Here is a 24,854-nt window from a genome sequence, read left to right as displayed (position 1 = left end):
TGAAAAACAACTCTCAGTATAAATAGCCACTAGAAATCCAATAAAGACATTGTTATCAGTTGTAGAAATGAAAAGAGTCTGATGTGTCCCTACCCATGCTGTTGTCACTCTGGTTATAGTGAGCTAATGTCTGATGCTGGGCCCACTCAGATGGGACCCCAAAGCCAATGCCTGTTCCAGCTGCTATTCTTAATCGATATGCCCGGTTGGGCTGTAGCTCTCTCAGAGTAAACTGGGTCTCATTACCCCTCACCTCCACTGAGAACACAGTGTCCACTGTGGGAACACACATTAGACACAGAAACATACAAATACATTAGCTGCACATACTCTTTAAACAGATTCAAAATAAAAATTATATGCACATGTATTTCTTCCCTTAGTGAAGAAATACATGTGTTTTACTTTGTCGCTTGTGCCGTAATCAAATACACAATAAGGTGGTCTCACAAGGACCGGAGCTGTATCTTACTGTGCAGTTTATGATGGGAGGAAATATTAGGAACAAAAGTTCCAGCTATGCAAGAACAACATTGAATTGTCTAAATATAACTAACCCAAATTTGTGACCTTCTGCACACTTACATTAACCATTTTGCAACAGAAGAGAATCTTAAAGTAAGTCCACAAAGTAAACATTGTATGTGTCCTTTTCTCGGATGTGAAGCACCTTGAATTTACAGTGTATATGAAAGCAAAATAATGGGTGTTCAAATCCAACTATTAGTGTCCAGCAGGGGTTACTAACCCTGATCCAGAGAGCTATACTCTATCCGGTAGCGGGTAACAGCTCCTCGACTATGCTGCGAGGACAGCGGATGCCACATCAGCCTGATGTCTGTGGGGGAGGTGCTGGCTATGTACAGCTGAGGAGGTGCACTTGGCACTGCAACGGGGAAAATTGCAGATCAGATTTTAAAGGACGACATTTAAGAAACACAAGAAATCTGAATTGCTCCTTTGAGTCCTTAGCACTAATCCTTTAATATAAACCAATGCCTCATAAAGAAATTATACTGATGATTCATGAGTGACAGGTTGGTAAACTTATACTGTTGTCTGTGTGAGCTAATAAAGCATGCTGGGTTTGCCTTATTCGACCTGTGCCTCGGTTCAATAACTCACCATCCTCCAGCATCTCTACAGTGACAGGCAGGGATGGGGGACTAGCACCCATGGGAGAGTAAGCCACCACAAAGAATGTGTAGGCAGTATGAGGAAGAAGCTCTTTGACATGATACTCCGTGGTGTCATTGTTCATTGCAAACTGGTACTCCACGCTATCTGAGCCTGAAGACAATTAATATTAATAATCAGAACAATAAATATTAAAATCAAAAGAAATGTGCTGATGGCTACAAACCCGCACTTAATAAATAAGGACACACCTGCAGCTCGATGGCAGTGAACAGAGTAGCCAATTATTTGGTCTGAGTTGTACTCGGGTCTCTCCCAGGTGAGCAGGGCACTTGTGCTGGAGTAGGGTGTAGCAGACAGGCGACGAGGAGGACTGGGCAGACCCTCCCTCACAATAACCGTCAGCTTGGCAGTGGCACACGCCGTGCCAAGACCGTTGTCTGCTATGCACTGGTAGTAACCTGTGTCCTCCAGTGCCAGGTGGTTGATGAGCAGGACTCCGGGGCTTTGGTTCTTCACTCGTCGCAATGACTTGATGGGCTCCCCATTCTTGAGCCAGTGCAAGATGGGAGGAGGCTCCCCAGAGCTGTTGCACACAAACCTGGCTGTGTTACCCCTGGAGAGGGACACCGTCTCTGGCGGCAGGAGAATAACTGGAGGAGCTGTTGAAAGTAAGAAACAAAGATTTTGACTTCTGTCCACGAAAAATGCAAAATAATAGTCCTTCCTTACACCGGTACATGCTGGGGATTTCCATATGTTACAAAGTTTTTACTTACTAGGCCGCAACAAAGATTTAATGTTTAAAACGTGTTGTCTCCAGTTCAAAGTTGAGATTTCTCAAGTTATGTTATTAAGTTATTTTCTTAATTTTGAAGCTCCTCTTCATCCATAAAAAACAGCAAGATCTGTTTGCAGCAGTAGTCCTTGTGTCTCTTGACTTTAGAATATCACTTTAAACAAAGAAATCATTTTTAGAGGTTCTGCAACAGCTCACAAAGGTTGCATTGTGTTATTGAAAAGCCAATGTCAATATAACTAGAAAGATTTGGGCTGAAATCCGTCATGAGCGTGCATCCAGAATCTTAAAGAATTCTATTGGTAAAAAATATTAATCAACAAAATGAAACAAAACATACATGCAATACATTGCAACTTTCTTGGCTCCCTGGGCGTATTCAGTTACCTCTTGCCATATGACCAAAGGAAAATTCATACGATTTCTATACGGTAAAAAATAAAAACAAATTTTTTGCAGACTTATATAAAGCCAACGTGACATGATGACAAGGACTACTCTTCACTGGACAGGTTTTAATTATGTTTTAATTAAGCCTAATATGTTATGGTAATAATATCACTCTTACCAGGTACAAGCAGCTCAGCTGCAGCAGTGACAAACTCTCTAGTCTTGGGCTTGTTGGCTCGGCAGACATAGACGCCGGCATGGTGACGCCTTGTGTCCCTAATCACAAGGTTTGTAGCAAGGACAATCACATCAGTAGAAATGGGCTTTCCATCTGATCAAAAGAGAAAGCAACAAAGGATGGTCCCATATCATACAGATGAAAAAAAAGAGACTGGCCTTGAGAAAAGTGGATCTCATTTGAAACTCAATTCTCAAGCTTTCAGTTGCCTGAGAAACAGCACAAAAGAGAAAGGCGGCACTTTGAGCAGCAGGAGATCTGACCTGTAATCAAGGAAGCTGACTAACAAGTGGCTGTGTGACTCTTTAGTCTGAGATCACAGAGGTGTCTGCATTGGTATGCACTGAGCCTGTGACTGAAATCACTGACCATACAGATCACAATTTACATGTTCTACAACTTTGTAGTGTGTCAGATTTTGTAAAGAATGGCTCAATGCAAAACAGAAAAATTGTGGACTAGAGGAGAAGAGACAGCTATTATCACTAAAACAACAGTGTTGAAGTCACTGGTACACAAATCTGATCCTGCCGTATTAATCTTGTCATTTGTGAGTGAAAGACTGGTCGTTAGAGAGCATGGCACAGATAATGAAGTACGACAGGTCCAATAAAAGAGTAAAACAGGAAGAGAGCTGGCAAGGAAAAAGAGTAAATACAAGCATTTGTAAGAATTACCTTGTCTGCTCCAGGACACCAGGGGTTTTGGCTGGCCGTGTGCCATACACTCCATCACAGCAGGATGGCCAAGCACCACTGTGGCATTCTGAGGTGGTGTAACAATCACAACTCTGTTGAGGGCTTCAGCGGGGCCTACAGTTAATCAACAAAAGAAGTGTTCACATTTGAATTATCGAGCAATAATATTTTAAGTTAGTGCTTGTAAGTGGAAAGTTCAACTTGAGGTTATGACCTGAACGGTCATTACTAGGTGGAATCAGAACATACTACCACTGGGTGGTGGCATACACATTCTGTCTTGGCTAAATGTCGACCTAAAGTAGTAGCTGCAATCTGTTTCCTGTTCTGTTAAAGACGATGCTGTAACATTTGTGTCGTTTCATTTAAGCAATGTTAAAGAAATCAAATTAACAGCACTACAGCAGTATCTGCTGGCATAGGCTTCACATCTTCACATCAACTTCACATCAACTTTCACCCTGAGTCTCAGGGTGAAAGTTATTGTTTCAAACAAAGTTCTTAATCACAAAAATGTACAGTAGATGACATATATTGTAGAATCTGTGTGCTGCATCCCTCTAGAAAATTAAGAAGGAGACAGTACAGGATTTTGACGCTGACTTTAGAGGAAATTTCAGTTTCTAGTTGAGTAGGAAATTTTAACTATATAGGTTCTGAGAAATAGATGTAAATCTTTCCTTTTTAGTTAGTCAAAATATATTGTTTTGATGTTGGACACTGATTTCTCCACTGTGACCGTAAGACACCACTAGTGGGAGAAAGCCTAAAGTTTCGCCATTTTGTTCACCTAAAGCTGTCTCAGCAGACCAAAATGCTAATGATCTCCAGGAAGAGACCTGGCATTCTGTAAAAATACTTTACAGTAACCTATGCTTATGCATAAAACTTTAAAGTGGTACAGTTTGCTTTGTGACAACTAAATTAAATGATGAGGCTGTATGGAGGAGTATTTTAATGTGGATATGATGCGTAAATGGGTAAGAAAGATATAAGAATCTTGAAACTAAAGGTTTAAAGCAGCTGAATATTTCATATTTTCAAAATCCTCTCAAGTTAAGTACTTCAACTTGAAGACCTCAATTCAAGCTGTCAAAGCATGTGTATGAGGTATGAGCTATTCTAATCATTCAATTCTGAAGTGCAAGCAGTTGAAGTGATGGCTTTATATTTGAGACCTATTTCATGCAATGGCTCAATAGAGCCTTAAGTACAGTAAATGTACTTGAGATTCTACATACATCCTATTTAGGACCTATGACAGCAGTGTGAGAGAGAAAAAATGAGCCTATAATGTACTTTAACACTTTAACAATTATTTTTAGAATAACAATAATGGCCCTGCATTACATGATAATGAATATCACATTATGCATTTCTAATTATGTACACTGTCAATGCATTTTCCTATTATATATTTTACACTGGCTGTGTCTGAAATTACCGCCCACTCACTTATTCCCCACTCCCTATACAATGTACACTATGTAGGTCACTCAACAAGGAGTAGTCAATTGACATTTCTGACACTAACAGTTGTCACTAACAGCCATTTGATGGTGACGTTCTCATCTGTAAAACAGGAAGCATTGCATTGTTGGATTGTTTTCGCAGATTGTCGGTGGGTCTACATGGCACGTACACTACTTTTAGTGTCACTTTTATTGGGATATAATTTGAGTGCAGTATAGTGTGAATAGATTGGCACACAACATTCGAACACTACTACAAAATGGCGAACTACTGTACATAGTGACTGGTGACTAGTGAGTGCTTTCACAAGGACTGGGATGTCTGCCACCTTTTCTAAGTTGGCAAACCATTACATTAAATAGTCATTTGTGAAATTAAACCTAAACGTTTCTTACTTGTGCATTCTTTTCCATTTATTATGCCTCAGTGCCAGCTGTAGCCACACCCGGAGGCAATTTGTCCGTCAATTTGGTTTGTAAACTACAGTACACAAAAGCTACGGTATATAGCTCTGTGAAACAGGACAAAACTCTAAGGGAGACAGTTTCAAGTACTGAAATTAACATTTTTAGATAAAGTGAAGTAAATCCTTGTGCACACAGACTAGGACCCAGCCTAACTACTCAAGACAGCACTTGAATTACAAAAGTCAAGAGTTTCCATACTTGAAATTATTCAATAAACTGAATTACTGAGAAATTTGCAGTTCTTTGGCAGAATGAGCCTTTATCAGTAGCTAAGGAGCTGAACAAAGGACAGGGTCAGACACTCATGGAAGACTGAATAAAAAATGTAACCCCAATGCCAGTAGTTATAGAAGGTGTCTATAGCCTGTCAACACTCAGAAAATTAATATTTAAAACTGCAGGACAGTCAAAGGAAATACGCATAACCTGCTGTGCATTTACATTGCATGTCCTTGCTGATGCCCTGCACTTTAATATACAACATCAGCTTAAAAGTGCTTTACATAATAAACATGCTTTTAATAAGAAATTGAAAATGTCTTGCAAAAACACTGTGTAAAGGATAACTAGCAAAGGTCAATCATTTATTTTAGTAGGCGGAAGTGAAATTAAACGGAAATTGAGACTTGGTTTGTATTGAAATTAAGAATCAAAGAGAAAATGTAATAAAATTACATAAATGAATACTGCATTACTTGGTTTTGTTTTTAATTAAGCAAACAATTACCCAGGTAGCCCCAGGATGACCCGAGTCTCAGCTATCAATTCAGCTGTAATGATATTTGGCTGTAAACCACTTTGCCATTAACCAATTATTTGTATTGGGTTGAAAGAGGAAAAAAGGTAGGTTTACTAAGTAAATACTAAAGCATTACTGTATTTTCTCACATTCCTAGGTTCCAAAACCACATCACATTTCACAATGACAGTCATGACCTTGGTACTATGTAGTTATTCGGAGTGATTCTTTTAATGCCATATTTTCATTATACTACACCCAGCCTGTAGCCTTCTTCCTAATTGCATTGTGATGGAATGAATGGGGAGATTGGTCTGGATGCCATGCAATCACCAATCAGCTGCAGCAGCTGTACATGTGCCGTTTTAGTCGACTCGGCTTAGTCCTAATAATCAGTGCATTCTTTATTCTGAACAAGAAAAGATCCACTGTATTCTGATGTTTCCAAGATAATGAAGACATCTTTTATAATTAAAGGCCAAATATTTCAAATTATATTTATGCTAGGTAAAACTCTCCAGGTCAGTGTAATTATTACGTTTAGATTAGTTTACAAACACAAGGTGAGAGAGTGCAGCTTTATTACACTAGTTGTTTTTGTCCTCAAATTCGATTTTTGTGATTGGCCATGCAACTCCCAGCGGGGCCTGGCTGACAATTCAAACACTATAATGCACTGCAACAGAGCTCACCTGAGGTGACAGTGAGCCTGGCTTCGTGACTGATGTATGTCCTGGCAGAGTTGGATGCAACACAGCGGTAGGCACCCTCATCCTCCTTGGTCACCTCCAAAATCTGGAGGACCCCATTAGGAAGGGAAATGAACCTGTTGCACATAGGGGAAAGAAGAAAAGTGGCAGAGCGAGAAAGGAGATGAATGAGAGAGACACAACTGAATAAATAGCTTAGTGACCCATGGCATAAAACATCCAGCTGATCAACTCTGTGGGGATGTTGCTGGGTCTTTACAAGAATTCATCCTTTTAATTCAGATGAGAGGCTTTTGCATACAACCACTACAAGGAGGAATTAAAAGTGTGAAAATACATAGAAAGACAGGTTATCCTTTTACATACAATATTAATTATTTGCTTTTATCCTACATTTTATGAAATTCATGTTCCAGGCAGTATAAGCTACTCCATGCTTGTAAGCCAGGTCCCCAATGCCCAGGAAATGTAATGCTATCCCACATGATCTTATTTACTTGAGCACAGCCTATTAATCTGACCAGTGGTAATCATTTCAGAAGGGAGGAAAAGAAAGGGAGTGCAGAGGAGGTGAGAAAAAAAGATGCATTATGAAAAGAGGTACGGGACGGCAAAAAAAGAGAAAACAAAAAGAAACAGATAATGAGAGGGAGACAGGGAGCCACTGAAGAAACAATCAGAAATGGAAGGGGGATATTAATGAAGAAAAAGGAGCAAGAGATGGCAGAAAAACCAATAGCCTGGAAGAGGCACACTGCAGCAGAAGAGAACAGAGAGGGAAAAAGCCAGTGATGTATCCGCCACCCTTTGTCTCATCTTTGTGAGAGGCCATTAGTAGCGCCTGAGGTGGGAGAACAACATCCCACCAAAAAGACCTGTAAGCAGTGAGCTGTTTGTGGGTCATACAGAAATAGAGCAGCCATTAGCACTTAGTCCTCTACAATAAGGCTGGAGACAAATTTAGTGGAGCCACTGTGAAATGTCAATACATTAAATGGCCCAGTAAATGAGAAGATATGTGAAAGATAACTTGCACAGAGAGATACGTTGCAGCAGGGTAAAAATTGTTCGTTATCTATAGAACAGCAGAACGTTCATTGTGAGTAGCTTGTTTAAAAATCTTTGCTTTTCTTATATATGTTGCAAACCTGAATATTTACCAGCAATTTTGTTTTTTACCTAACTAATTAAAATAGTTTTGCACTTGACATTTTGTACACTCTGCTGCAAACATGACAATACAAGTGAACTAAGACTGTTTGTATTCTCAGGGGCAAATGAATCTTCTACCACTTCACTGAAACGTGTAACCCCAGTCTACAGCAGTGATTGTGAACTGGTGTCCAAACAAGAAAATAAATACGAAGGTCCTCCAAAGGAATTGGATGAGCAGAGTGATCACATTGCTTGTTCATTGACATATTGTGAGAAATAAAGATGTACAGGAAGATAGGGTGAGAAGAAAATTAAAATAAAGGAAAAATCACCTTGTCTCCTCAGGGACAGCCACTTCGTCTTTTTCCCAGGTAATAACAGGTGTAGGTACTCCTTCAATCTGGCACTCAAATCGGGCAGCTCCTCCAGTGTGCACTGTTTGAGGTGATGGCTCCTGATGGAACTGAGAGAGACCTGTTGGTAGAAAAATGACTATGATTGCTAACAGCAATGGTTCTGTACACTAATTGTCACCTGTAATCTTTATATAACACAAACAAAACTGACCATACTGCTAATCCCATTTATACCTTTTGCTTGAAAAATCCACTTCATGTTTTTCTTTCACTATAAAACTAGTTTGGGTAATTCTGTGCATAATAGCACCACAATTTCCCAATTACTGTATTCAAGTCATTTAAGGGCTGCTGATTGTCACTTTTAAGTTTTAAATGCTCTAAACAAAGTAGAGGCTTGTATAGACAAATTCAATAACCCTGAATGTCATGATTAGGAGAATTTTAGGGTTTTAATCAGGCAGGGCGAGATGATTTCTCTGTCTTGGTTGAGTCTTGGCAGGGCTTCAATTTTCACATCCTTCAAACATTCAGACACAAAGCGTCCTACAGAAGGTAATGCTTAGCACCGGGGGGCAGCAGTGAGTACTGTCTGAGGGCCTCTAACCTCTGACCCTGAACAGGCTGTGGGAGAAGAGAACAAAACTGGTTGGCTGTCCCAGCCACTTGCCTGTAGCTCTGACTGAGGAGTATAGAGTTGGGGGTAGATCAAAGGAGAGAACAGAGAAAGAAGACAGAGAAGGCAAATAAAGGCAGGAGGAATGTGGAAAAGTAACAGAAAAGAAAGAGACTCCAAATCCCAACTGATTTAACTGGGCCAAACAAAAGAGTCAGAGGTGTGGCCAGAGGGGGGACCAGGGGTGTTGCTGGTTGGCCACCCCAGATATCACCCCCTGCTGGAGTCAGAAGGTGGTGGATACCTGCTGCAGGAACCTTCGCACAAGGAGAACTGATGATCATTACATCATTATACGTCTGTTTTTTTTCTCATATATTTTGTTATATTTGAATTTTGTAGCACTTGCAGTAAGGCAGATTATCCCTGCAATCCCTGATTTTCTCCTCCTCACAACTGTCTATTATTATACATTTATGACTATTTTAGACTAGTTTAAAACCTTTTAATTCATATAATTTCATTCAGATAATTTTCTGTGCAACACTCTTTTGAGCGTGTGCTCCACTCGTGCCTCTTCTTCCTGAAATTCCTTTTCTATAATTGTAACTCTGAACTGATTCATCATTTAACACATAAGATCTTATTAGCGTAACTCATAATTTCTTTTTAAATGTCCCATATTCACTTATTGCACTGACAAATCAAATTAGTGTGATAGTATTCACCACACTGTAAGATGTAACACTCCAACTAAAGTTCTAGACCTATTGTGCGGAAGGTCAGTTCTTGACGTTTTCAAAAACATCGTATTGTGCCCTGCCGTGGGAATTCAACTCCTTTTAGAGAAATAACATGACAGTAGTTTTCAGGTCTTCACGAATAAACCAACACATTGGTTAAAAGTTTGGAAATAATGATGGTAAGAGGTGAAAAGTTATGCATTTCATAAATGTATTACGATTCAAATTGACATAAATGTCACAGATGACTGGCAAGATAACGACTTTTCTACAGCAATCTAGTAGATACTGAGATGTAAAAACTCGAACCTGCTGGTGGCACTAGAAAAGTGCTGTTCATCTTCTGGGCACCGTGGGCTGTGCAATATTTTTTGACATGCACTTCAATACATACTGACAGATCAACAGCTTTTGGCGTGTCCTTTCAGGGGTCCACACGTGTTCCCCACATTGACTTGGCATGGGTTCAGGGCCAGCACCAAGGCGGTCCTGGGCGAAGCCACACCTGGTGGGGTGGGATTTAATCCCGTTTCCTTCTGAATCCCAGCCCATTGCTCTACCCATTGAGCCACCAGGCGGCCTCCAATACAAACCGACACATTGCACTAAAAACTATAAATGTCAAAACTGCTGGTTCAGCGTGAGATAATACCAGTCACAAGTTAGTTTGATTCATCATCTGGCATCATGCAAAGTTTTTATGGGATGCCACTTCATACTTCAAAACATTTTGGACAGGACAGAGGCAGTAGACTGACCATCTGACAGACTAATACAGTACACTGAAATTCTGCTAGCACGGCCTAAAAGCTGCAAATGAGGGGAGACATAGGGGGATATTATCTGACTATAAACAAAAACAATGAGAGGACTTAGTTCAGAAAGTGGCACTGTAAATAGGAGTAGCCATAGTCAGAGATGGGCATTTTCTTGAAATGAAATGAAATGAATGCCTTAGGATTTCCTCCAAACCACTGTGAGCTTAAAGAGACACAGCGCTAACCCTTCTCACACCAACTGTTATTCATGGCAGCAAACTGGCCATCTGTGTTTTCCTACTCTGCTGAAGGAACACAATTTCTCAATGAGTACACAGAGGCTGACATGCATGTTGGGCCATTTGGCATTTGATTCCTTTCAAAAAAAATTTCAATAACTTGCACAGCCAGCTTTGCAATAGGAGTTAATGATTAACCCCTGCCACCTCTGACAGATACACACTGTGATGCCCTCATGTAAACATTCCACCTGTGTGTGTGTGTGTGTGTGCAGACCTATTTGTAAATCAGTCTTTACTCCAGAATGCTCTCATGCCTGTACACATACAGCTTGTGATTACATTACTGGATCACCGTGTGCATCTGTCTGCATGCGTGTTTGCAGAGAGGGGAGAAGGGAGCAGGGGAGGACAATGACAATGAGCTCAAAGCACAATCATAATAGTCTTTTCCCAGGGCTCCATGAGTGTTCCCAGGCCTGCAATGAAATTCCGTGGTAGCTTCATCCACCACCATGTAGAACACACACTCAGATATTACAAATTTCACAATGTTTTGCCTGGATTTGATGACACACTGGGCAACATTCCCAACAAAAGGTGACATTTGAAGCCACAGGGTCAAAAATATGTCAAATTGTTTCCTAGCAACAAGGTCTTTCTCAGTGTTAAAGGAACATTTTCAGGCAGCTTCTTGGGCACTGCTTTGTGTAATGTGTGTAACCCTGCTACATCAAAAAAATTCTTATCTTGTTTTTCTTTGCTCCCTCCAAATCTGTTTTTCATTGCATCTCTTTCACTTTTTCCCCTGCTCTTGACTTTACTCTGACACTTTTTCGGTCTTTGTCCATTCTTCTCTCTACGGCCCACTCTTTGGTCCTACAGGTATCGAGTTGCAGCATTTTTCCCTCCCTAATGGAAGCAGATAATTCCACCCATGACCTGTGCTTGCCAGATTTCAGGCTGAGTAACAGTTTGAAAAACAAATCAAACATGGTCATAGAAATTCATAATGACTACTGGAAAACATCAGTAACATAAATGCTATTTCCTTTTTACAGTTTATTGGCCTTTATAGCTTTACATTTACACTATAAAGGGCAACACTGAAAAAAAAAGCAAATAGCAAAACCAAAATAAATGTTTTAAGTAAAAGTGATTTCTTTAGATTTTTAGATCTACTTAAGCTTTTATTTTGAACAGAGATTGTCCTTACTCTGAGAATAGTGAGTTAAAGACCAAAATACCACAGACGTTTAAATCGGTATTTGAAGAAGCAGTAGGTTGCTTTCACCATCTCCCTCCCATGCTGATACTTTCACTTTTTCATAATGTTTTCACAGATGTGATCTCTGCTACATTGTCTCTTCAGAATCATTTCTGATAGTGAGGACGCAGTAGGAAAGGAGAATGTCTGCTCAATGTCAAACTTACAGCAGTTCAGCTTTGACATCTTGCACACTGATCACATCTATCTCATAGCATCTCACTTCTGTTTTAATTAGTACAATTCTATATTCATTTGTATATTCATTTTCAGGGTATATTCATTTTGAGTGCTACAGTTATCTTGGAATCCATGAACTTTCTATGTGTATCCTGCTGAGAGTCACGAAGACCTAGTCAAGAGCAATAAGAGAAAGGCACAGTTCATCCTAGATAATTTAGACAGATTGACAGCCTGCCATAGAGCTCACACACCCAGATAGATACAATTACCTACTAATATTGAGGATCCAGGTCATCTAAACTGCATGTGTTATGTGTGAGGTGAAAAACCAAAGCACCCACAATTAACCAAGATCTTCTGGATGTTGCTAGACACCTACTTGCCAGAAGAACATTTACAGTCCGGCTGGTCAGGGCTCCGAGGGCACTGGCACTGACACAGCTGTAGCCACCCTCCACGTTATGGGGTGGCAGCTCATCCTTGGGGGTTGCCAGCAGAAGAAGGGATCCATTGGCCAAATACTGCAAGTAGTCAATCCCCTCCGAGGGTAGAGGTTGACCATCCTGAAGCCAAGTGACACTGAAAGGCGAATCAGTGGCTCCCAGATTGCAGTCCAGCAAGAGGGGCAAACCTGGCTCCAACACTACATGGCTGGGCCCAGCCCCACAGCTCAGCTCCACAGATACCGGCCTTTCTGTGCAGGACAAAGAAAGAAATGGTTGTTAACTATGTAAAATGTGATTATTTCCAATTCAATTTCTCTTTTTCATGCTAATTCAATAGCAACAGCATCAATTCCAACCTATATAAAAACAGACATAGAATCACAGGATCGACAACCACAATACACAGCACGAGTTTATTATTTTAAACTGTACTATCCCACTCACAGACAGGATTTCTTCCTGGTGTACCTAGCAATTTTCAAAACCAAAGGTGGCTGCTCCAATTTAATATTTGAATGATGATCAGTGTTTTTACTGGCTTGTTATTGTGATTTGATTCTCAGGTACAGTATCTGTTATTATTTGATGGGGGGAACAGGCAGTATTTTCCTCTCATAATGAGTCCAGAGTAGTTAAGGGAGGTAGCCCAGGGTATTCAACACGGTGAAATGGCTTCTAAGAACATATGGGCTAAATATTTCACAGTCTTTTGGCAGCAGGTTACTCCTTTATTTTACAACATTACACAGTTCTTCTTATAGGATGGCAGTTTTATTAGAGACTTTAGCTTTGCTTTAATGACCTTTCGCCCCTATCGCTTGATGCCGACTTGAAAATGCCAAACTGGTGCCTACCCAACTCCAAGGTCATTTGCCACATCAAACTGTTAATTAAATCAAGGCTAACTGAGGCTGCCCAACAATCATCAGTCATGAAAGTTTTAGTTTCTATATACTTTGGGATAAAAAGCAGTAAAATGGATGGATATATGAATTATTTTTCTAAACTAATGTGCTTTTCATTTCATGTGCAGCAGAGTCTACTTCCCTGATGTGATGAGTGTAGACTTTTTCTTTGTCGATTAATCTATCAATTATTGCTTCAATTAATCAATTAATCTATTAATTATTTTCCCATTAAGCTCTTTTTAATTTTTCAATTAATATATAATAATATAGCATAATATAATAACATAACATAATTAATTTACTAAAAATAACAATTTCAATTCATCAATCATTTATATTTCAGTATAATAATTCATGTATGCACTTCAGTGCATTATCGTACCCCCCCAAAAAATAGGCCAGTCTTAACCGGTTATCTGTGTTTTACAGACTAATATGAAGTCTCTCCAAAATATTACTGAATTAAGAGCTTGTTCCATTCAAGTTAACGGAATGTGGTGCATCTACATTTCCTCAGTAAACAGTTGAGTTTACTTTACTTTAAATACTGTAATAGAATAGATGAATGAACATGAAATCAGTTCCCATAACTGATCCCCGTCCTACTCTGTCTGCTGCTGATTGGGACTGTCTGCTGACAGCTACAGGGTCCTGTCTGGTTTGGAACTGTGACTGTCTCAGTGACCACCAGAACCTGCAGCACATAAAGCTTTTGATAACTTCCAGCTTTGGGAGGACGTAAGCTAATGTGTTTGCAGCAGTTTGCAATTAACTAACAACTTTGTTGTGGTGAACACATGTTGGTGGATGGGGAAATGCGGGCACAGCTGGAATGATCACTTTCCTGCACGTTTCTGATTGTTTAGCCAGTATTTTAATCATTTACTCTTATAGTTAATTTGCGGAGCATTGATGTTGTCCGGCCGGGTTAAGAAGTAACTTTGAGTTTTCTAGCTGTCTGCTCCATCTCTGCTGCAGACAGAGAAAATTGGCTGAGCTCCGCCTTCGCTCAGACACAGAGAGAAGAAGCTGCTCCACAAGATTACTTCCTTTTTTGCTAATCTCAGTGGTGTCGTGAAGAATTTATATCCAGCGATTTCAGAACACAAATATTTATTTTTTCATATTCCAGTTGACCTTTAACAACTAAATCTGCGCACTGCAAGGTCATTTACTTGTTCCAAAATTGTCCCAAGTGCCGAATCTCTGTGTAGCTTTAATTTCTAGCCCAACTTTGGATGCAGGTAAACCGTAAATCGACGTATTTTTGTAATCGTTTGCATCTAAGGGCTACCCCACCCTTAGTGTAGACTTTTACCTACTGTAGTCTCCTTTCTTTTTTTAAGTTCTTACAACTGATTTGTTTTCATTTTTTGATTTATTTTCTGCTTTTGACAATTTGTCAATTTGTAACATAACTTCGACAGAGTCAGTAGCATAGACGGCACAGATGGATAAGGGTGGTGCATTCCAGAAGCTGTGTTTTGGAGACAGAGAAGAGGCCAGTCTCAATACATAAAGAGGAGGAGGAGGAGGAGGAGTAGAAAGAGAAGCTCTGCAAATGAAATGGGTGTAGCAGCATGAGGGGATTTGTATGTCAGCAGCAAGACATTAAAGTCAGGGAGAAAGAGAGGGGAAGTCCTGGCGTGAGCGGTTGATGAGCTGACCCGAGATGGGAAGCAGAGTGCTACATAAAAGTTACATTCAAATAATATGTTGTTGCTTAACCACAAAAAAAATTACAATAGCAAAAACTACATCACAGTATCCTGAGATAGTAGTTGCAAATAAGAAAAGTTGCAAATTACAATAATGCAAATCCAAATAATTTGCATTTGTAATCAGACAATACAAGAAAAGTAAGTAAGAACTTCTATATGTATTCTTAGTCTTGACTGAGCTCCTGTATGGAAACATCTCCTGTATAGGCTGATTTATGTGTTGTACTCTCAAGTGCAGCTGCCATTCCTGCTGTGGTAGAATTCAACTGAATACATTTACGGTCAGCTGTTACCCCCCTCCACAGTTAAAGGTAATCTGTGTGAAGTGTGAATTAAGCTGACATAGCCTTCGGGAAAAAAACAGCATTTATGTACCGCTTCTAACTTTCACAGCATTTCACTGCATTCCAATGACATAAATGCATCATATAAAAAACTGAAAACAACATTGTGTAAAAGTAGAATGTTAGTGAAGAAACATACACAAAAACTCAGCTAGCAAGAGATTTTATGGCTTAGAATGTTGGGAACATTCTTTATTCCTACTAATCTATAGACCAAATATGTGACCCAATGTTCACTCTATCCTAGAAAGAAACATCCTAAAAAAATTGCACAAATTATGTCTTTATTACTTCTCCAATATTAAATGTCTGTCTGTGGTGAAAGTATACAGTATATATATATATCATATACAGTACCAGTAATTGCCGTGACCCCTTTTTGCAGCAATCACTTCATCTTGCTGCAGGATTTCTTGTGCATATTAACTTTATCCTTATAGTTAATTTGACAGACATCTATATGAATTAAGCTAATGAAGACTATTTTCTCACAGAAACACACACACGCGTGCACACGCAGGTTTCTCTCAGTTTCTCTTTCTCTGGAATTAAATTAATTAAGTTAATGGGAGATGAATTTTTTTTCCTTGACTAAATGAGGCCTGAACCCCCCCCACCATCACTTCCCGATGAAGAGGCTGGGTAATGGTGAGAAAAGCTAATGCGGAGCACACTGACACACACAAACTTACACAGGCTATGAAGACACTATAAACATGCCTTCAAACACAAACACAGACATGTAAATAACTCTAAAATATCCATGGTCCACAGTTGTGTAGAAAAATCACAAATCACATTGATAGAGATCACCCCCATACAATATGATCTCTTTAAGTCATTAAAAAAAATAGCAGCCATTTCCCAGCTGAGCGCCAATGGTTGCTCCTGGTGAGAGATGCAGAATCACTGTGCACTGAATATGAAAGCCATTAGTCATAACAAAACGGAATAGGGAAAGTGATTAGGAAAATGAAAAATAGAAAATAATTTCCTAAATTCCTTCCTAATTTCCTTTCAGCAAAATTAACCTGAGGAATGCCAATTACTGTTTATAACAACATTAAACATGCCTTGAAAACCTAGTAAGCCTACAGTAAAATGTTCAGAGCCATGACCCACTAGGGTTTAAGAAGTTGGCAAGGTAAGCATGTCAAATATTTCAAGTAGTGGTTATTTCATTAGGGAATAAAACACTTGTTTTTCACACACACACACGCACACACACACACACACACACACATTTGCAGCAGAAACCTTGACATGCCCTAGATTCGTGGCCATGAACAGCACCACTCATGCGCACTTATTACAATGCACAGAGGCACATGCACGCCCGCACAGTGACTGTCAATGTCTCATGAGGACACAATGTGCTGAAGAGGTGGGATCTGTGAAGTGGTCATTTTGCCATTTTACTGTATAAGAGGAAGCTGCTGGAAAAGACAGAGTGCACTCTGGGATATAGAAGTGGCTGTGCGGTCTCATTGAGCTCTAATGAATGGATTGTGATGGCACTGCACCAAGAGGTTCATAGCTTACTTTAAGTAGAGAGATGACAGCAGTTTACAAAAGAGAGAAAGGATGAAATAGAGACAAATGGACAAGAGGAGACAATCAAACACACTCTAAAAAGAGACCAAGACACAAGCATATCGGCTGTAAATGATAGCGTCCCTTTGGTTGATCAGTAATAATTTTGATGTTGTTTGACAATGACAAGTGACAAAAAACAGACGGTCTCAGTCTGTTATTTAGTCAGAGAAAAAGAGAAGTAAGCCAGGGCAGTTGGAGAAGGTAAGAAGGCAGAGCTCTTGAGAACATCAACATTTATTCCACCAGGCCATGCCTGTTAATGGATCCCCAGTTCACAAAACATTTGGGAGAACAGAAGGAGAGAGAGGAGGAGGAGGAGGAGAATGGGCCAACACTGCAGCAAATATTTCATCAGACCTAGTTCACTGTCAACAGAGACTGGACACCCCATGACCCTGAGGCCACAGCTTAGGTTTCCACAGTCTCTAAAGTGAATACCTCAGGGCTTTCAGGAACTACAGACACACACAATGAGGCTGGGCTAAAAGAGTCCAAAAACTGGTGCTCCAACCCCTCCACCCACCTATTCACAAAAGCAATAGGACTACAAAATTACTTTACAATATTTATAAAATGTCTTAAATTGGTAAAAGCCACCAACCTTAAAGACCCTCCACATATGGCTGCATTATTTTGAGAAAGGTAGTTGTTTAGTTTGCTGTAGTTGTTTTAAAGTAGTGAAAAATGACTAGTGAATGAAGAAAATGTGAGGTCTAGGTGTTGGTGCTGTGGCTAATCACCCCGAATGCAGATGATAGTGAAACCCTCATTGTTTATATTCACATCGACAAGAGAAAACATTTAAGGTGGACTACAGAGTTTGATCATGGCAAGCTGTCAAATAGTTCAGTCTGGACAAAGAGGTGTAGTGACCAACACACTGACTTTCTAATTCATAAAACCACACAGGGCTAAAAAAAAAAAAAAAACATGTTAATGCTTGTACAAGAACAAAGGGAACTGAAAGAGGCCACAATCTAGAAAGTGCTGAGAATTAGAAGTAAGAAATGGAATGAGATGACACAAGACAAAGAAAGAGGCCATAACAATTACAAAAGGAAACAGAGGACTGAATAGTGCAGATAAGATTAAGACAGACTGGAGGCTCAGTTGAAAGAGAGGAGTGGAATGTGATTACAGACGCTTCTGTAAAGAGGGACCACTAAAGCACTCAAAAGCAGTGATAACCAGATTGTCCTGTACATCTGCTAAATTGACACAGCGGCAGTGGATAATTGCTATGAGTTGTTCCTGAATGATGTTAGCAATATATCGTGCATGTGGTGGTACTTGCCTTGGAAAAAATGAGTTGTAACACATCACTATGCAGCGAAACCTAAATACAGGCTGAGTGAACAGGGACAGATGGCCCGATTGATAGAACTGAGTAGTTTGCAGATCAAAAACTGTGTGTGTGAGTGTGTGTGTGTGTTAGGTCTGGATGCCACAAACCAAAACACAAACTAGGCTCTAATGGTGCACTAGTGTTGTTGGTTCAGTGGCGCCTTCGTACCTTATATTGATACCAACAAAGGGTAAAATTTCCCAAATGCTTACGCGTGTTTGTGGACAACATCTATCTGACAAACAAATCAATATTTTGAAGCCACAATATTGATAATTTGAGCAGAAAGGCAGCAAGCAATAAAACCCTGCAGGGACACAGAGACTCTCGTGTTTCAGTTTTCAGGTGCAAGTGCATAAACAAAATAACAGTCTCAATGACAGATTCTCTTTATTACTGTCTAAACATTTATGACTTTCAACTCCTGATGTTAAAATGTAAAGGACCCGTATGTGTCTGAGGTTATATATTCTACCTTATTTATGAGGGTTAAATTGCTTGGGTGACATGTTAAATTTCTCAGTGTACTACTTAAGCAATGCTACATTCAGGGGGCTCAACATTTTACCAAATCCACAGCAGGGCTGTGAGTCACTCAGCAATCTCGACAGCTGTCGTGTCAGGTGCTAACCGTTCCAGCTGTGTTTCCTCCCATGACAAAACAGCGGGCTTCTTCGAACACCCAGTCATCTCAACCACAAAAACACACTCACTTTGACTGTCAGAAAGCCGAAGCAATGAATCAAAGATATTAATCTGACTTTGGCCACTGGAGAGTGGACTAAGCTCATACACACAGACAGGGCCTTGACTGAATGACTTTAAGGAATGCACTTTTTTTTCATCAGTCAGAGAGATGTTTCAAGCATCTTTCAAGATTAAATATTTGCCGTACTAAGGATCCCTGGTATAAATGGCCAGCTCTTTAACCTGAAATAGACCAAATGCAAATCATTACCATCTAATTACTTATTCTATTTATATATTTTATGATTTAATCCAATATTTTAAGATTTTTAGTTAGTATTGGCTAATTTGTTTCTCACAACAGTTTTGTTTAGTTATTTAATTACTTGTTGTATCTTTAAAACATAGAAAATTGTGAAACATTTTTCTGTATTTGTCTTTTCAGCTTGTCACTGTAGATGTACAAACAACAAACTGTTAAAGATGAAACATGCTTCCAAGTTTTGCATATAGAAATTCTGACATTTAGATTATCACAATCATAAAAGAGATCATAAAAGTGTACAATGATAGAAGACAGGCTGTGGTGAGACAAATGTGACTCCAGTGTCCCACAAAGCATGTGCATATAAAAGGGTGAAAGGGAGCAGAACAGAGAATCGGAGAAGAAGGGGTAGGGAATGAGAGAGGGGCCGTACCAGTGCAGTCCTGCGTGCCTCCTGTTCTATGTACAGTGCTCATTCATCCCAGCCTGGCTTCCTCCAATCACAGAGCAGTGTTCCTGCATGCCGGGTCTCCCAGCAGCATGGGGCCTCCACATGGCCGTGTTAAGTGCCAGGCCCACTTGCATGAATCAACAAAGTGCGCAATAAAACTAACATGATTAACACAGTAGATCTGAATCTGTTGATTTACTCAGCAGCACTTTAAATGTACAGGAATATATATCTGGATAGTATAAGACAGGAAACATCAATCTTCCCAATATGTTGCACAAAAAGGAAATACAAAATATATTAATGTCAAATGGACTACACAGATAGGAGACAACACAGGAAGAACAGTGTAACCACCCCCCCCAACACTTGTCTTTGAAGTGAGACACATGTACATTATAAAGCCTCTGTGCAAGGATCAGGGTTGAGCATCTCAGACAAGGTTAGGGTGATGAATGAGACTGCTACGTGACACTAGCTACAGTACAGTACATGTGCAGAGCACGGGCATACTGCAATGGGCAGGCATCGCGTCTTATGCCTGCACTGGATTTTCAGTGACATCTTCCATCAATCATATGACACAGATGTGCTGTGATCTTTGTGTAAAATACGGCAATTGAATGTGATTTTTCCCACATCCCTCGTATGGGTCCTCGTACGAGATGCAAAAATAATTGATAAGTATTTCTTCTTTATTGTATGATGCTCACGTGTAGTATTAGGAAAAGCCCTACTTTGTCTTCTCTTCTGTGCATCTTCACCTGCCTTTCCCTCTGCAACATGTGGTTAGAACTCTGTATATCTACCACAGCTCTATAGAGTAGCTAAACTACAACTCGTGAGCAACATTGATATTCATCTGTAATTGCCTACACCTACATGGCTACTTCTAGTGCTGTTGGCTTGGTCAAATGACAGCACAGAGGAATGAAAAGAATGCAAATGCTGGCTTGTCGGCAGGCTGCTGCTCCTCTCACAAAAGCACAGATAAAACTACATTGTGCCAAAATAATGAAAACAAACGCCAGTGTAAAGTCTAGTTATATGTAGAGTTACAGTATATTACTAGTATGATAACTTGACTTACTGTATTAGTGTCATACCATGTTTAAAAAGTACCCTAAGATTTGTAAGGAATACAAAAATAATCCCTTCAATAAAAAGATGCTTGACTGCTTCTCCTTGATGTTTGGTTACATCACTACACAAAACATGGCTGCAGCAGCACTAATCAGTCCAGTAAACTTTGCATGTGGATAATGTTTAAGACAGCCAAGGCCGTAAATAGTCGCTTGTATCGCGCTTTTATCCAAAGCACTTTACAATGTTGATTCCCATTCACATATACACTCACACACCGATGGCGGTGGCTGCCATGCAAGGTGCTCACCTGACCCACTAGGAGCAACTTGGGGTTCAGCGTCTTGCCCAAGGACACTTCGACATGTACCTGGGATTTGGGATCAAACCAATAACCCTGTGGTCCATGGTCAACTGCCTTACCAGCTGAGCTACAGCCGCCCGTTCAGCTATGGATTAGGTCATGAAAAGACTGCTGGGTCTGGTAATACACTGTATAACCCCTCATGTGGTATCATTTAAATCAAATTCTCATCAGCTAAAGTTACCAATTACATCATGTGGCAAAGCTTCAGTGGGCCACTGGGATGAAACAGCACAATCCATCTGATTTTTAGCACTGCAACTGAAATATGTCATTTGCAACTGGGATTAGAAAAAACAAACCCATCAACTTTGAGCCCCGTGTGCATTGAGATGCAACTTAGAGCAGAATGATACTACAGGTCCAAAGCGATTACTGCAACAGTTTCTCTGTGGCTCAAGTGTAAATAAAAGCAAGTGTGCAAACCAATAGGGGGTGATTCTGATGTGTGACCTTTGAAAACTAAACAATCTACAAAGCTACAGAGTAGTTCTACCACAGATGGAAAGATAACAAGCTCAGCAGCTTGTTGTGATAAACAATATTTTACCCTATGTTTCTGCAACTCTAGATACCGTCATGACTATATGCTTAAACCACTAAAGGATAAGCCATAAAGTGTGATTTAACCGATAAAAAAATGCTCTGTAACTGCAAAAATGTCGCTTTTTATGATTGCAAATATCTCACTATATAATTACTAACTGTCTGAGCATTTTAGAAGAGGTTTAGAAAAACATTTATTTTCTCATTCAATTGTTTGCATTCATACCAGAAGAAATTAAGCCCAAGACTTCCTCTCCTTGCAAATAAACCCCTCTGTGCTTAAGACTGCCTCCCCACCAGCATGGATAGGTGCTCACAGGACACCATAAAAATCAACATATTCACTGCACAAATATACCCAGCTGTAACTCAGCCCAAGGCATCTTTAAATAATATGCATCCTAATTTAGCATTGACTCTCTGGGGACAGGATCAAGATGCACTCACAAATCGCAGCTGACACGCCCACGCTTACACACAAGCAAGCAAGCAGACGAGCTGCATCTATATCAGCAAACATACACAAGCATGGAGATACTTAATTTACCACTAATGGGTAATGAGCTATTCTCCACAGGCACTGCTGTCCAACAAGGTCTGGTTTTAAGTCTCCAGAGATCAGAATATGTGGCTTCACAGAAATAGTGGATGAGTGGGATGGGTCTGGGCTCAGACAGTTCAAACAATGCCAACAACTAGATCAAATTGTTCATTAAAAGCAGCGTTTTTGCAAATACTACAAGACATGCAATAATATACAGTGACAGGATTGACAGTGACATTTAATTGAGTGCAATGTATTTGTCTATACAGGCATCTACTCCACAGTTATTTTTTAAGATTATGAACTACAAATACACACAAATATTATGTGGTGGTGTCAGAGCAATTACAGCGCATACATTAGCTACATGAACAGCATAAGAACTAAACCAAGACATACTGCAGTCTGCACAAAAATTCTGTTTAATATTCCCTAGCTGCCACTACACAAGAGGTTTAACACCTGGATCCAATGGGGTCTGATCCTGAACACACACACACACACACACACACACACACACACACACACACACACAGCATTGCAGATGGCAGTAGAGGAGACATAGAGACCATTCAACTAATCCATCAAAATGGTGTAGCAGAGGATATACTAACACACCAGCCTGTTCACATATTGGATACACTGATAAATGTTACTTTCTGCAGTGGCTGAGAAAGTCAGTTCTGTGTGTTTTTGTTCATCTTCATGATTTGCCACCGAGTTTTAAATCTAGTTCTGGCTTTAAAGGACAGTTTAAGGAAACTGCAAACTACAGTAAAACTAGCCTTTTTGCCCAGTATGAAATACACTGCACATGAAAGACATACAACTAAAAAGCCAAGAAGTTTCCAGAACATTGGGCAACCCATGACCAATAGGTTAAAGTGCACTGGGCTTTCATTCATTCATTCATTCAAAAAGTGGTGTGAAAGCATTTGGGCAGCTTTGTTTGTTGCTGTTGTGGTGTTTTGGCACCTTGAGCTTTAAGGCAGCATAATTATGAAGACAAAGTTTAAAAAAAACTTTTAATTAAAAATGGAACTCAACTGAAACTGACATTGACACTGACACGCATGTCTGCCTGTGCTACATTCAATTTACACCCTGTTAACCTACACAGGATTGTTGTTCCACTTAATCACAATCAGTGACAAACCTTTGAAACGACTTCACTGTGCCGCAAACAGAACATTGGGCATTTAATAGTAAAACTTGAACTATGCATTTTGTGATATATGAATCTTTTTAGTGATATTATAAATTCTAAATTACAGAGATTGTAACATACCTAGTTCAAAATATTTTACTTTTGACATGCCAAACTCTAACCCCTTGTGTAACTTACATCTCCATGATATATAAGCTAGAAAGCGGACTTTGTCCCACAGTACACCGGTGGAGTGTGTGGAATAAATGGCTGACTCAAAAAAACATTTCCCTCCCACTGCCTGTACAGGGTCACTATAGGAGAAAGTTTTCTACAGGCTAAGAAGTTTTCTTGGTTGTTCCATGGAAATATTTATTTTGTAAGAAACAAGCCTCAGAGCTGACACCATCTGACCTAAGAATGTTGGAGGAAAAGTAACTCAGAGATTATATGTTGAGTTGCAAAGACATCTGATTTAATGGGTCCTGTAACTGACCAGACAGAGGCAATAGAACGGGATTTCAAAACAACCTAAAAATAAAATATCAGCCGTGTGGAGGCACTGATGGGCAGGTCCCAATTTCTGCAGGGTATGTCAGGAGCAACAAGTCCCGTGAGGAAGTACTGCTCAAGTAAGGCTTGTTTTAAAATGTTTAGTTTAGTTTAGTTTTCACTAAATGTGAGATAAATACAAAGTTTACACTGCAATAGATTATGCTCGCAACAGTCTACATTATTCCTTAGCCTGTCTTTATATGATGGTAAATGGTCTGAATTGGCTTCTCATCCACGCAGTCAAACATGATGGCCAAGCTGCCATGTAAGGTGCTGGGAGCTGGGAATTTAACCGCCAACCCTACAGTCAGTGGACGACCTCCCAACGTAACAACTGCCCCAATTACAAGTTAATACAGGAACCTGTGATGACAACATAATGTACACATTGAAGCCCCAACGCGTAACATTTTGTCGTTAAAATAATAATTGTAATACGATGAAAATCTCTGCTTGTGTCTGCTGTTTCCTAAACTCATTTTGTTCTAAACCGCTGCTGAAGAAAATGCTTGTAGGTGTTCAATCTGTCATCAACTTTATGTGTTGGTTGCATGTCCTCCTCTGTCTGCCGTTTCCACAGACATGCAGAATAATCACTTTAGAGAATGGGTAACACTTGGGTACAGGAAATACATTAAGGTAAAGTGCTTTTCCCCTCAATCAAGGCATATTACATCATGGTGCATCAGAGTTAAATAGACTTGTGACACTGTCGTTTTCTGGCATACATTACAGCACACCACTCTTCCTGTGTTTACCATTTTCATGTGTATATAAAAAGGCCAAAGACATAACAATAAGCAGTAATTGCTCATAAAGTCTTGCAGGACTGCAGACCGTTCTTTCATCTTGTCCATTAATAATTGGAGTGTTCTATGGAGGGT

The 24,854-nt window shown here is 39.8% G+C and overlaps 1 protein-coding gene across 4 annotated transcripts in view; it reads right to left on the bottom strand.

The window, feature by feature from the left end:
• The window catches only part of igdcc4 (immunoglobulin superfamily, DCC subclass, member 4), a 35,182-nt gene that overhangs the window by 7,763 nt on the left and 2,565 nt on the right, over positions 1-24,854 (bottom strand). For all 4 annotated transcript variants that reach the window (XM_067495313.1, XM_067495314.1, XM_067495311.1 and 1 more), the window contains exons 2-10: positions 12,348-12,662; positions 8,139-8,280; positions 6,634-6,767; positions 3,242-3,376; positions 2,505-2,657; positions 1,389-1,799; positions 1,126-1,290; positions 749-886; positions 94-276 (exon numbers count right to left, since the gene is read on the bottom strand). In XM_067495313.1, coding sequence (XP_067351414.1) covers positions 94-276; positions 749-886; positions 1,126-1,290; positions 1,389-1,799; positions 2,505-2,657; positions 3,242-3,376; positions 6,634-6,767; positions 8,139-8,280; positions 12,348-12,662 — 1,776 coding nt within the window. The remainder of the gene's footprint in view (positions 1-93; positions 277-748; positions 887-1,125; positions 1,291-1,388; positions 1,800-2,504; positions 2,658-3,241; positions 3,377-6,633; positions 6,768-8,138; positions 8,281-12,347; positions 12,663-24,854) is intronic.

This window comes from Channa argus, chromosome 2 (assembly GCF_033026475.1).
Source record: "Channa argus isolate prfri chromosome 2, Channa argus male v1.0, whole genome shotgun sequence".
Classification (NCBI taxonomy): domain Eukaryota; kingdom Metazoa; phylum Chordata; class Actinopteri; order Anabantiformes; family Channidae; genus Channa; species Channa argus.
Note: the sequence above shows the minus strand (reverse complement) of the source record. Positions and strands in the feature narration are given on the sequence as shown.